Source organism: Pristiophorus japonicus, chromosome 17 (assembly GCF_044704955.1).
Source record: "Pristiophorus japonicus isolate sPriJap1 chromosome 17, sPriJap1.hap1, whole genome shotgun sequence".
NCBI lineage: Eukaryota > Metazoa > Chordata > Chondrichthyes > Pristiophoridae > Pristiophorus > Pristiophorus japonicus.
The window spans coordinates 21,912,638-21,927,311 of record NC_091993.1 but is presented as its reverse complement, the minus strand read 5'-3'; the positions used below and the strand labels follow the sequence as shown (position 1 = coordinate 21,927,311).

Here is a 14,674-nt window from a genome sequence, read left to right as displayed (position 1 = left end):
CCCTTTGTCCTCCTCTGCTGAGTTCTAAATTTCTCCCAGTCCCCGGGTTCGCTGCTATTTCTGGCCAATTTGTATGCCACTTCCTTGGCTTTAATACTATCCCTGATTTTCCTAGATAGCCACGGTTGAGCCACCTTCCCTTTTTTATTTTTACGCCAGACAGGAATGTACAATTGTTGTTATTCATCCATGCGGTCTCTAAATGTCTACCATTGCCCATCCACAGTCAACCCCTTAAGTATCATTCGCCAATCTATCCTAGCCAATTCACGCCTCATACCTTCAAAGTTACCCTTCTTTAAGTTCTGGACCATGGTCTCTGAATTAACTGTTTCATTCTCCATCCTAATGCAGAATTCCACCATATTATGGTCACTCTTCCCCAAGGGGCCTCGCACAATGAGATTGCTAATTAATCCTCTCTCATTACACAACACCCAGTCTAAGATGGCCTCCCCCCTAGTTGGTTCCTCGACATATTGGTCTAGAAAACCATCCCTTATGCACTCCAGGAAATCCTCCTCCACCGTATTGCTTCCAGTTTGGCTAGCCCAATCTATGTGCATATTAAAGTCACCCATTATAACTGCTGCACCTTTATTGCATGCACCCCTAATTTCCTGTTTGATGCCCTCCCCAACATCACCACTACTGTTTGGAGGTCTGTACACAACTCCCACTAACGTTTTTTGCCCTTTGGTGTTCTGCAGCTCTACCCATATAGATTCCACATCATCCAAGCTAATGTCTTTCCTAACTATTGCATTAATCTCCTCTTTAACCAGCAATGCTACCCCACCTCCTTTTCCTTTTATTCTATCCTTCCTGAATGTTGAATACCCCTGGATGTTGAGTTCCCAGCCCTGATCATCCTGGAGCCACGTCTCCGTAATCCCAATCACATCATATTTGTTAACATCTATTTGCACAGTTAATTCATCCACCCTATTGCGGATACTCCTTGCATTAAGACACAAAGCCTTCAGGCTTGTTTTTTTAACACCCTTTGTCCTTTTAGAATTTTGCTGTACAGTGGCCCTTTTTGTTCTTTGCCTTGGGTTTCTCTGCCCTCCACTTTTCCTCATCTCCTTTCTGTCTTTTGCTTTTGCCTCCTTTTTGTCTCCCTCTGTCTCCCTGCATTGGTTCCCATCCCCCTGCCATATTAGTTTAACTCCTCCCCAACAGCACTAGCAAACACTTCCCCTAGGACCTTGGTTCCGGTCCTGCCCAGGTGCAGACCGTCCGGTTTGTACTGGTCCCACCTCCCCCAGAACCGGTTCCAATGCCCCAGGAATTTGAATCCCTCCCTGCTGCACCACTGCTCAAGCCACGTATTCATCTGCGCTATCCTGCGATTCCTACTCTGACTAGCACGTGGCACTGGTAGCAATCCCAAGATTACTACTTTTGAGGTCCTACTTTTTAATTTAGCTCCTAGCTCCTTAAATTCGTTTCGTAGGACCTCATCCCTTTTTTTAACCTATGTCGTTGGTACCAATGTGCACCACGACAACTGGCTGTTCTCCCTCCCGTTTCAGAATGTCCTGCACCCGCTCCGAGACATCCTTGACCCTTGCACCAGGGAGGCAACATACCATCCTGGAGTCTCGGTTGCGGCCGCAGAAACGCCTATCTATTCCCCTCACCATTGAATCCCCTATCACTATCGCGCTCCCACTCTTTTTCCTGCCCTCCTGTGCAGCAGAGCCAGCCACCAATAGTTGAGCGATTATAATCAGGGATGTTCATGAGGGCAGAATTAGAGGGATGCAGATATCTCGGGGGGGGGGGTTGTGGGGGGGGTTGGGGGGGGGGGGGGGGTTGTGGGGGGGGGGGGGGGGGTTGTGGGGGGGGGGGGGGGTTGGGGGGGGGGGGTTGTGGGGGTGGGGGGGGGGGGTTGTGGGGGTGGGGGGGGGGGGGGGGGGGTTGTGGGGGGGGGGGGGTGGAGGAGATTAGAGTCTGAATAGAAACTTGAGAGAAGGCATAGGTTGGAAAAATGCTTTTCAGTACATTCGTTGTCCTTTGTTCTGCACTTACCCTCTCCAGAAGTTTGCTCTTCAAGAAAGGCTTGACCATGTTGTAGGTAGTGGTGAAATACCAAGGCTGATGGATGAAGTATACAGCTTTAAATCGAGCAGGAAAAGAGTCCTAGAAGTTCAAAACGAGGAACAGACATGAAATTATGAACTTCCATCACTCTTCCTTTGTTCGCTGAGCGTGTGTGTATGTCTCGGGACAGAGCTACAGGAGCACAGCAGCAAGACCATAACCCATTGCTTGGAGCCCAGTGTTTGGGACATCATTGGGGATTCCAGGACTAGGGTGCATAGTCTAAAAATTACAGCCAGTCCTTTCAGGAGTGAAATTAGGAGACACTTCTACACGCAAAGTGTGGTCGAAGTTTGAACGCTCTTCCCTAAATGGCAATTGATGCTGGATCAATTAATTTTAAATCGGAGATTGATAGCTTTCTGTTAACCAGAGGTATTAAGGAATATGGGCCAAAGGTATATATGGAGTTAGGTCGCAGATCAGCCATGATCTCATTGAATGGCGGAGCAGGCTTGAGCAACTGAATGGCCTCCTCCTGTTCCTATGTTCCTTATGAATAAGCCAAATCAAACCATCTGCTTTGACCTACTTTTTTAGGAGTAGATCCTTTGTAATCTTTTAACCCCTGTGACTTGGATTCATGTCCAGCCCACTTTTAAGCATGGTAGTTGTGATATATTCACAGAGCACAACACACACAGCTCCTAACATGGCAGGCAGCTCTCTCGGAAGCCTCCGGAATCTTCCTGGTTCTGTTTATTATTAACTCTGCACTTGCAGTACACAATATGTCCACATCCACAGTGTGGAGCTACAAACGTTACAAGCTTACAGACATTACACTTCTCCCTCCTCAATGAAGAAGTTATTATAACAAACATCATACATAACTTTCATGTTTATACATAACACAGGATATAAACTTTTTTTTTCCATATTTACAAATTTAACTTTCCCACTTGTTTTCTGTTTTGAAGAGGATATCTTTGCTCTCGAACAGAAGCTTCTAAACATGGTGTCGAATCTAAACTCATTCGAGGCTCATCCTGAGGAATGTTTCCCTCCATGGAATTTCCTTGATTTTCATTTGAACTCACTCTAACTTCAGGCTCTTTGCTTTTCTGACTCAGACTCAGACTTTCATTCTGATTCTCTCCTGGATTTGTTTCCAGTACATTGGATTTAGGATTTGCTACTGGTGTATCAAAACTATCTGATGAGTCAGAAATAATTGAATTATTCCCACCTTCAACTCCTTCCATGTCTGTAGGTAAAATATGATCAATATGAACGAACCTAACTTGTCCATTATCAAACATCTTTACCAAATATGTGCGAGGACCACATATCTTCACCACTCTTCCTGGTAACCACTTTAACCATTTATGGTGATGGTTCTTCACTCTCACCTTCTGGTTTAATTTCACACTTCTCTCTTTTACTCTACCTCTATCATGATTCTCTTTCTGTCTTAATTGTGTCTCTTCTGCGGACTGTGCCAAATTTGGTTTTAACAACGAGAATTTGGTTCGTGGCTGTCGTTTGAGAATCAACTCTGCTGGTGTTCTACCAGTAGTTGTATGAGGAATATTTTGATATGTAATCAAAAAATTAGCCAATTTGTGATCCAATGACAACTGTCGTTTCCTTGGATTTGGATCTAACATTTGTTTTATGAGGGCACGTTTTACAATTTGTATAGTGCGCTCTGCTGCACCATTCGAAGCAGGATGGTATGGTGGAATCATGGTATGTTTCACACCATTTTTTCTTGTGAATTGTGCAAATTCTTCTGAACGAAATTGTGGTCCATTATCCGAAACAATTTCTTCAGGGAGGCCAAATGAAGAAAATAATCTTCGTAAAATGTCCAATGTTTTACTTGTTATTTTCCACATTGGAAACACCTCAACCCACTTCGAATGGCTATCAATCACAATGAACAATTGTTGTCCTTCTAACTCAGCAAAATCAATATGTAGCCTTTGCCACACGCTGGGAGGCCATTTCCATGGCTGTAATGGTACTGGTGGTGGTTGCTTGCTTACCGATTGACATGTCGTACACTGACTCACAATGTACTCTATATCTTTATCAAGACCTGGCCACCATAAATAACTGCATGCAAAACTCTTGGTCAAGCACATTCCCAGGTGTTGGTCCTGGAGGTCTCCTAATAATTTGGACCTGAATTTATTTGGTATAACCACTCTTGCACCCAACATGATACAATCTTTATCGATGTTTGGTTGCTCTACCAATCTCTTCAGCTGTGACTGGCAGTTCATCAATCTATGAAAAATAAAACACTTCTTCCCTATCGGGTGTAACTTGTGATGGGGAAGGCAATCTAGACATTGCATCAGCATTACTGTGATCAGCTGATCGTCTGTATTCAATATCATATGTATATGCTGACAGAATCAAAGCCCATCTCTGCATTCGGGCTGCAGCTAATGTTGGAACTGGGGACTTTGGATGGAGGATTGCTGTTAGGGGCTTATGGTCCGTAACGATGGTAAACTTACGACCATATAAGTATTTGTGAAACTTCTTGACCCCAAAAATTAATGCCAAAGTTTCCCTTTCAATTTGCGCATAATTACTCTCACTGGCACTTAGAGTGCGTGAAGCAAGAGCAATTGATCTCTCCTCCCCAATACGTGATACATGAGATCACTGCCCCAACTCCATACGGAGAGGCATCACATGCTAGCTTAATCTCCTTAGATATGTCATAGTGAACTAACATGGTGCTCTCTACCAATTTGCTTTTACACTCCTTGAATGCTGTATCGCATTCTTTTGACCACTTCCAATGGATCTGTTTTTCAAAAGTTCATTCAGTGGATGTAATACTATAACCAAATTTGGGAGGAACTTTCCATAATAGTTCAAAAGACCCAAGAATGAACGAAGTTCAGTGACATTCCTGGAAGTGGGTGCATTTCTAATTGCATCCAATTTTTCCATGGTTGGATGTAAACCATCTTTGTCTACTCTGTACCCTAAGTACTCCACTGAGTTTATAAATAACTCACACTTACGAGCAGACACTCGTACTCTGTGCTTTTCTAGCCGTTTGAGGAACTTCATTCAATATGTTATTATGAATTTGCCTATTTGGTGTTGAAATTAGTATGTCATTTAAATAACATACTAACCCTTCAATACCTTGCAAAATCTGGTTCATCATCCCTTGAAATATGGCAGGGGCGGAAGACAATCCAAACGGCAGCCTATTAAATTGATATAGGCCTAGATGAGTATTTATAGTCAAACATGACTTGGACTTCTCATCTAGTTCAAGCTGTAAGTAGGCATTCGTAAGATCCAGTTTTGAGAAGATCTGACCACCTGTCAGTGTTGTGAACAAATCTTCTATATTCGGCAATGTATTGGGAACATTACCCTCTAGAACATGGTTTACGGTTACTTTATAATCACCACACAACCTTACCTTACCATCGGACTTAGGTAGAACAACAATGGGTGTAGCCCAATTACAACGATCTATCTTACAAATAATGTTCTCAGTCTCTCGTCTTTTGAGTTCTTGCTCAACTTTCTCCTTGAGTGCATATGGTACGGAACGTGGCTTGTAGTAAACCGATCTAGCTGTACCCTGACACTCGTCTTGAAGCCTTGGATCGGACTTCCCAATTCGCAGAACACCTTCGGATACTTCTTGATAACCTCATCCGTTGATGAAAATCGCGCTTCCACACAGAAAATCTTACTCCAATCCAGCTTCAGTGAGCTCAACCAATTTCTTCCTAGTAAGGCAGGCTTGTCTCCTTTCACTTCTATTAGAGGCAAGTTCTGAAATTGATCTTTATATTTCACCGGTATGGTGATACGACCTACCACAGGAATTTTCTCTCCTGAGTAGCCTCGCAGCTCTATCTTGAATTTCTCCAGTTGGAAATCACGCAATTTGTCAAGGTACAGCGACTCCGGTACTACGCTCACGGATGCACCTGTGTCAATCTCCATTGGTATTTGAATCCCGCAACATCTATGTGGATTTTGATGCTTTCTGAATCGCTGTCCGTTAACCTCGTGCTCCTGATGACGTGTAACTCTAACATCTCCTCATCCTGTTGTTGTTCTTCCATGCTGTGTAGTCTCTTGGGATTTCTACTCATAGCTTAGAACGCTGGACTCATAGCTTTAAAAGCTGGCTTACCCTTCAGTCGGCATGCCTTCGCAAGATGCCCAGTCTTTCTGCAGAAGAAACACTCTGCCTTCACGTATGGACAACTTTGAGCAATGTGTTGTCCCAGGCACCTATAGCACGACTTCGATGCTCTGTTAGAATTTCCAGTTTCTGAGACTTTGGACCCCCACCGACTTTTACTTTGAACCTGCAGGTGATTTACCTTGGTTGACTGACGACCGTAATCATTATTTAATTCTCGGGAATATTGTTCGGCCATGTCCATCGACCTCGCTGTCTGACAAGCAATCTCAAAAGTCAAGTCATCTCACATCAATAACTTCCTTCTGATCACATCATTTTTCACCCCACAAACAAAACGATCCCGTAATGCTCGGTTTTGAAAGTTTCCAAAATTACAGTGCATCGATAGCATTTTTAATGCTACGATGTTATCACTGATATTTTCATCAGTCTTTTGATTCCGAATCCCAAAATGATAGCTTTCAGCAATTTCTAGCAGTTTGGGGTTATAGTGCTGCTCCAGCTTAGTTAAAATCTCTTTAAGCATTGTGTCCTTTGGCTCGTTGGACACAAGCAGATTTATAAGTGTTTTGTATAATGCCGGACCCGCCTCCGATAAGAAGATCACTTTCTTATGTTCCAACACAGCCCGGTTCTGGACTGCATTGTCTGGAACTTCGATTATGTTATTTGCAGTGAAATATATTTCTTGCCGATCCACATACGCTTTAAAACGTTCCCGGTCATGTCTATATTCCCCCAAATGTCCAAGTACACCTGCCATTTTAATCTCTAGCTGTTCACACCGTGTGTTGTATTTTACTTTGGATTTTGTAGCTTTTTTCCAAAGACAGAAACTTCCAAAGTCTCTCTGTCGGCTGGCTGAATCCTTCAACAAAATGTAAGCTTTAAATCATCCGAAAAATCCCATCTCGCCGCCAAATGTGATATATTCACAGAGCACAGCACACACAGCTCCTAACATGGAAGGCAGCTCTCTCGGAAGCCTCCGGAATCTGCCTGGTTCTGAATATTATTAACTCTGCACTTGCAATACACAATACGTCCACATCCACAGTGTGGAGCTACAAACATTACAAGCTTACATACATTACAGTAGTAAAATGGGCTCACGGAGTATGTCGATGATTACGGCACATAGGATCGATTTCCCTCCCCACCGAGTTTCCAATCTCGGCTGAATTGCTTTGAGGATCTGGTGACTGGAGGCCTGGTACTCCCCGAGGAGGGAGGGAGGGAGGGAAAATCACAAATCTTGTCTGCAACCGCTTGTTGGATAATTTCAGTGATTGATGGCTGGTGCATCAGCAATGAAAAGGAAGCTTGTGCCTCCTTTTAAAGGGACACAATCAATAAAACTGTAACTTAAACTAAAACTTTAAACAACTTAAATTAAAATTCTATTTCGGGGGGTGCTGATGAAGCACTCCAGTCCCTCCGGTGTCCATCAATTGTGGAAGGCTTCAAGCCTGCCGGTGAACACCGCGTGCTCCATCTCCAGGGACACCCGGGCGCTAACATAGAGAGGCAGGCAGCTGGACCGAAGGTCCCGCTCGAATTCGCGCTGAAGCACTGTCTGCAAACTCTACCAAGTGACCAGTTTGGAGCAGCACTGGTAGAGACCCCTCAGCTGGAGGGGAACCATGGAGACCGAGGGGAGAGTGGGGAGAAAATAAGCAGACCCATTAGAACAATAAGGATCGGGAGGAATGATAGTTAGAAATGTAGATGCTAATTCCACCCGAATAGGCTCAAAATAAAGGAATTTAAGTTCATGTTCATAAGAGAAAATGTAAAGCCAGGGAAAGCACATGCCTTTCCCTGCATTTCCCCACATACACGTCTGAAGGAACACGCTCTGTGGCTGATGGCTTCCTACACTCACCTGAAGCATGTCTACCATTTTCTTCAGCTCTGAGGGCTTGATGCCAGATGCTTGTTGCATCGTAAATCCCTTAAAGTTTTCAATGATGCAAAATCCATTAATCTGTGTCTCCTCGTTCTCTAGAAGTTTCTCCAGGATCACGCAGTAAGCACGAAGGATCTAACAAGGAAGAGAACTGCTTAAAATCACACTCAATCATCTTCCGAGTCAGGTCTTTCAAATAAACATTCTTTTAGCTGATTTCAGCTGTGGTTGCAGCGAAATTGCGTCAACTATTTTAAAATAAAACTATAAAGCCAAGTGCCCCCTTATTAAAGGGGCTCTAGAACCAACAAATTAATAAATAAAACTTTCTGAACCTTAAGCAGTCAAGTTAAAATTTGGTTGCCGGGGGTGATGATACACTCCAGTCTCTCTGGTGCCCACCTCTCGCGGAAGGCCGCGAGCGTACCGGTGGACACCGCGTGCTCCATTACCAGGGACACCCTGGCGCGAATGTAGCCGCGGAAGAGAGGCAGGCAGTCGGGCTGAATGACCCACTTGACCGCAGGCTGCCTGGACTGGTTAATGGCCACCTTGGCCAGGCCTAGGAGCAATCCCACGAGGAGGCCTTCCGACTTAGTCATTTTCAACTGACCTCTGGAGCATAAAACTGGTATTACAGGTCGGACAGCTTTTATAGAAACTGCCCGATTTTTCTCACCTATTGATTTCAATTAAAGGGAAAATCAGGTGGTTTTCTATAATGGCCGCTGGATATGCAAATTGTAAATTTCTCCCCCTGCGTATCCGCGGATTTTCCAAGCCAGCATCTTCAGAAGAGGAGCAGAGATAGTTGGAAGAGCAAAGAGAGAGAAAAACAGCAAACAATAGTTTGGAGTCGCACATCTTCTTCGGTTCTTTGCGGCAGGATTTCCGACGTCTCAGGCCCGTATGAAGTTTCTACGGACCCGGGAAAGCATCGGAAAAGCCGATTTTCAGCACGCAATGCGCATGCACTGAAAACCGGCTTTTCCGATCTGTCGAGCTGGAGCTGGAGCTCGACAGATCATCCGCAGATCGGGAGCGAGGACATTTGTACGGACAAGTTTGGGCTATTTATCCATATCTTGCATGGCAAATGTCCTCAAAACTCTTGCACCTGAAAAAGCATAGCCTACTTTTACAGGTGTAAGAGTTTAAAAACATAGAAAAAACATAATTAAAATAAAAATTCAAAAAACACATTTATGTTAAAACCCTGCCCACTCAGATAATGTTATTTTAATCCCTAACCCTAACTTTTTTTTAAATTCGGCAATTTTTTTTTCTTTAAAAAACATGTGTAACATTTTTAATTTCTATTAGTTTATTGTGTGAGGTGTTTTTTTAAATGTTTTATGTTTTTTTTGTGAGTTTTGGGGTTTTTCTCATTCATTGTAATAGGAGTTTCTTAACTTACGAAACTCATATTACAATGAATGAGAAAATACTTAGCTGTGATTGGGTGTCCAGGCACACGTGACTCCTGCAGATGTCCCTACGAGCACGCGCTGTGCATCACAGGGAGAGGAGGCCTGTGGATCGGGAGTTCCAGCGGACGCAGCAGCTTCAGGTAAGTGCGATTTTATTTCTATTTATTGATTTGCCCGTGGGAAGTCCGCCTCGGAATTTCTGCCCCATCGATATCGGCCGAACCTTAATGGAAAGACGGGTTCTGTTACCTCATCGAATGTAATTTCCTCGTAATCCCAGTTCTCAATGTTAAAGAGCAACACGGCCCGGCCGTACTTGTCTCGATTTGTGAGGATACCGGGGTAACCCGCCTCAATGGTGCTGCGGACGGCCTCCGGCGTTAGGTTCTCAAAAAGCTCCGGGTATTGTTCACGGAAACGCACATAACCTATCGGAGAGAACAAATTGGAATAAATTAATCCCTTGGGGCCAGGGCTTTGGCACCACAATATTCGGTATTGGTTCGGTAGTCAAATGGTGATGGAACTCATAACCCAGTTAGTTAGGAGGGCTATTGTTGTGATGTCTGTACAGCTCTCAGATTGGGTTGTTTGATTTTTTTTTTGCATCCTCCCCTTTGGAGAATAGTGTGAAGTGATGCACGTATTTGCAGGCCAATTATCAGTATGGCAGGCTGCAAAGAGACTGCTCCTTCCATGGTCATATACTAACCGATTGGGTGGCTGGTCCTCAGTGGGCTCCCACAACCCACCTCCATCAGAAAGAAAGAAAGAAAAGCTTGGATTTATATAGTGTCTTTCACGACCACCGGACATCTCAAAGCGCCTTCCATAAGAGCATTAGAAATAGGAGCATGAGTAGGCCATACGGCCCCTCGAGCCTGCTCCGCCATTTAATTCGATCATGGCTGATCTGATCATGGTTTCAGCTCCACTTTCCCTGCCCGCTCCCCATAACCCCTTATTCCCATATCGGTTAAGAAACTGTCTATCTCTGTCTTAAATGTATTCAATGTCCCAGCTTCCACAGCTCTCTCAGGCAGCGAATTCCACAGATTTACAACCCTCTGAGAGAAGAAATTCCTCCTCATCTCAGTTTTAAATGGGCGGCCCCTTATTCTAAGATTATGCCCCCTAGCCAATGAAATACTTTTGGAGTGTAGTCACTGTTGTAATGTGGGAAACGCAGCAGCCAATTTGCACACAACAAGCTACCACAAACAGCAATGTGATAATGACCAGATAATCTGTTTTTGTTATGTTGAATGAGGGTTGCACACTTGCCTCTGAGTCAGAAGATTGTGGGTTCAAGTCCCACTCCAGAGACTTGAGCACATAAATCTAGGCCTACTTTCCAATGCAGTGCTGAGGGGGCGCTGCACTGTTGGAGGTGCCGTCTTTCGGATGAGACGTTAAACCGAGATCCCATCTGCTTACTCAAATGGACGTAAAAGGTCCCATGGCACTATCTCAAAGAAGAGCAGGGGAATTATCCCCAGTGTCCTGGCCAATATTTATCCCTCAATCAACATAACAAAAACAGATTATCTGGTCATTATCATATTGCTGTTTGTGGGAGCTTGCTGTGCGCAAATTGGCTGCTGCGTTTCCCACATTACAACAGTGACTACACTCCAAAAGTACTTCATTGGCTGTAAAGTGTTTTGAGATGGCCGGTGGTCGTGAAAGGCGCTATATAAATCCAAGTCTTTCTTTCATTATGTCACACCACACTTTGTTACAATCTTAAAAAGTGCAGAAAGAAAGCAAAAAGAAAGGTACTAGCAGCAACAATTTCACTTCGAAGTATCCTGAGACGTTTACAAGTCACCTGGATTTGCATATTTATACCATTCCCCCACAGGGAATACTTGAATCTTAAAGGGACAGGCCAGCTTAAACACAGCTCTATGTTAACTATGAATCAGCTGAGAGTACCATAATTGTTTTAGTGCCCGTGACTAGCCCCTGGTAGATGTAGAGAAGATGTTTCCACTTGTGGGGAAATCCAAAACTAGGAGTCATAAATATAAAATAGTCACTAATAAATCCAATAAGGAATTCAGGAGAAACATCTTTACCCAGACAGTGGTGAGAATGTGGAACTTGCTGCCACAGGAAGTAGTTGATACGAGTAGCATAGATGCATTTAAGAGGAAGCTGGATAAGCACATAATGGAGAAAGGAATAGAAGGCCATGCTGATAGGGTGAGCTGATGTAGGGTGGGAGGAGGCTCGTGTGGAGCATAGACACCGGCATAGACCAGTTGGGCCGAATGGCCGGTCTCTGTGCTGTACTTTCTATGTAATTCTGTGGCTGGGGAAGTGAAATAAGTTGTTCCTGCTGCTGATTAATGTCCAGTGGCTCTGGCTGGAAAGTGCTCAGTGTGTAAGTGTAATTAAGCTTGCTATCACAACCATTCTTCAGACCACAGACTATTGATGAGTAATGCCATGGGCGATCATCCAGTTTTAATAATTTAGTCTCTCATTTATTTAAAGGATTTTTGCATGTTGTTTTTCCATGGGTGTCAGCATTTTCTCCTCTTCCTAGTCTCAATTCTTTCCCTCCTGCTTTGCTCAATCGCTGGACAATGTCTGCCTGTGTCTCATGCACAGTGAGATGAAGCTTCTCATTGAAGAGCCACTAATTAACACAGCAAAGCTCTGCTTTCCCATGCCAAAGCTCTGGACCTTGTCAGAAGTAATTACTGTATACCAGACACAGCAGACATGTCTCCTATCTAATGAGCATCTTCAAAACCTCTAGCGGTTGAATTATTTCCCACTTGCTGATTAGATTTTGATGAAGGGGCAAGACTTGAGCTTCGGACATTCCATAGCAACCAAAGCCATTGTTGCTTGTGGTCCAATCCCCAGTATGTGCTGAGTTAGCCAGGATGAAGAGAAGGGCATGGACAATTGGTCTTGTGTCCTTGGGCTTGAGGAATGAAAAGGATAAGTTGCTGCTCCTGATTGGTGTGCCGTGGCTCCAACTGGGAGATGCTTATGTGTGAATAGAATCCAGATTTGTCTGTGATGTCGTTCACAATCAAACAGGCTTTCAACAGTCACTGGCCAGGCTTACACTCGAAGAACTACTTGGGCAAACTATACCCCAGCGGAAAAACTTGGGAGGAAATCTGAGGGAACAATCGGCCAAGTGTCAAATGTCTGCCAATCCTTCCCTTGATGCAATGCACTCTTGGTGCCAGGTTCTGAGATAACTTAAAAGGTGGCCAATCATGGACATCAACACGGTCTTTGCCACGATACCATATCAGCGTCCAATTGATGCTAAATCTGCGTTTCATTGGTTGAGCAGTTCAACTGATGGCTGAACTGGGTTTGAGCACTTCACCACTTGGGAATAGCTTGAACCCGATTGTCAATCACAGCAGTTGACCCTCAGCTCACGGTGCAGTGGAAAGCATCGACTGAAAATAAACCAATTCTTGTCCGATTGAGTACTATTCCAGAGAATTGGCCAGTGGAAAATCAAATCAGGTGGACCTCTGGAAACTATCTTTAAAATGTGTCAATGAGCTACATCCTATAAGAACATAAGAAATAGGAGCAGGCGTCGGCCATTTGGCCCTTCGAGCCTGCTCCGCCATTCAATAAGATCACGGCTGATCTGATCTTGGCCTCAACTCCACTTCCTCGCCCGCTCCCCATAACCCTCGACTCCCTTATCATTCAAAAATCTGTCTATCTCCACCTTAAATATATTCAATGACCCAGCCTCCACAGCTCCAAAGATTCACGACCCCTGAGAGAAGAAATTCCTCCTCATTTCCGTTTTAAATGGGCGACCCCTTATTCTGAAACTGTACCCCCTAGTTCTAGATTCCTCCATGAGGGGAAACATCCTCTCTGCATCTACCCTGTCGAGCCCCCTCAGAATCTTGTACGTTTCAATAAGATCACCTCTCATTCTTCTAAACTCCAATGAGTACAGGCCCAACCTGCTCAACCTTTCTTCATAAGACAAATGGTCTGACACTTCCGATTTCTCTTAATCAACCCAAGTTCATCTCTCACCTTTAAGAAGATCGTAGGACCTTTTCACATCATACTTTCTTGCTCTAACGAATCGCAGGAAGAAGGCATCATCTTTGTCTTTCGTTTTCTCAAGCACAGTCTTGCAGATCTCCTCTCCAGTTTCGGCAGTGTCTAGGACAAGTTTCTGAAGCTCTTTCACACATATTACCCGTTTCTCCTCTGTCTCATTCAATTCATCCTTAGCCTATGGAGGGAAAAGAAAATGTAAAGTCATTTTTCAGGAAGTTTCCAGTGCCCAAGGCCAATACCCCAAACTCAGAAAAAAATGGGCTTTCTCGCGCCTTCACCAAATGGGAATTTGTAATCTCGACTGGTCTAGAGTGCAGCATTGGCCCTTGTTTGAAGAGGAAAAGATTAAATGGATGATGAGTCCATCTGTGCCTCTCTTGTGCACCTCCTAAGAGCCAGTTCAGAATAATGCTGGAATATGCCTCTAAACAGACCATTTGCCTACTGACCTAGTTAGGAATAGTACTTGATGATGAGACGCTTAAAAGGAAAAAAATAATTACAACATGTAAGCGGTGAACTGACATTGATAAAGATCAGTAAAGCAGTTAAGCCTGTTTTAAAAAAAAAAAAAAATTTTTCTCTCAAGATTATTGACAAAGCACGACTGCAAGATAGGAGCAGTCCCACAAATCAGTATTCACAGCAATACTGGATGGATTCAAAGTTTTGTTATATCGGCACTGTAAGTGATCCAAGCCCTGTCAGATCTGTGCTGATGGTGGAGACCTGGGGTGGGGAGCATGCAATACCTGCATCGAAACACTCTTACATCTGCTGTTTGTAGCTTATCTAACACCTGATCTCATGTTCAGGACAAAATGGATTACATGGCAGCGCTCAAGCGCACTCAAAAAAAGCTCTGGCTGAACAACAGTGAAGGGAAGATCGTTATTAACATGAAGCCATCCATTAAAGTTACTGGGTTGAACTTTGAACCTTTCATCATGTCAAACATCACTCGCAGATAGCCTGCTCCATGCCACTTAAACAAAACAGATGGTA

General features: G+C 44.0%; 1 protein-coding gene across 1 annotated transcript in view; it reads right to left on the bottom strand.

The window, feature by feature from the left end:
* LOC139228141 (retinaldehyde-binding protein 1-like) overlaps nt 1-14,674 on the bottom strand; it is a 36,772-nt gene that overhangs the window by 9,877 nt on the left and 12,221 nt on the right. Inside the window, exons 3-6 of the mRNA XM_070859330.1 lie at nt 13,640-13,844; nt 9,845-10,023; nt 8,142-8,300; nt 2,038-2,148 (exon numbers count right to left, since the gene is read on the bottom strand). Of these exons, the coding sequence (XP_070715431.1) occupies nt 2,038-2,148; nt 8,142-8,300; nt 9,845-10,023; nt 13,640-13,844 (654 nt within the window). The remainder of the gene's footprint in view (nt 1-2,037; nt 2,149-8,141; nt 8,301-9,844; nt 10,024-13,639; nt 13,845-14,674) is intronic.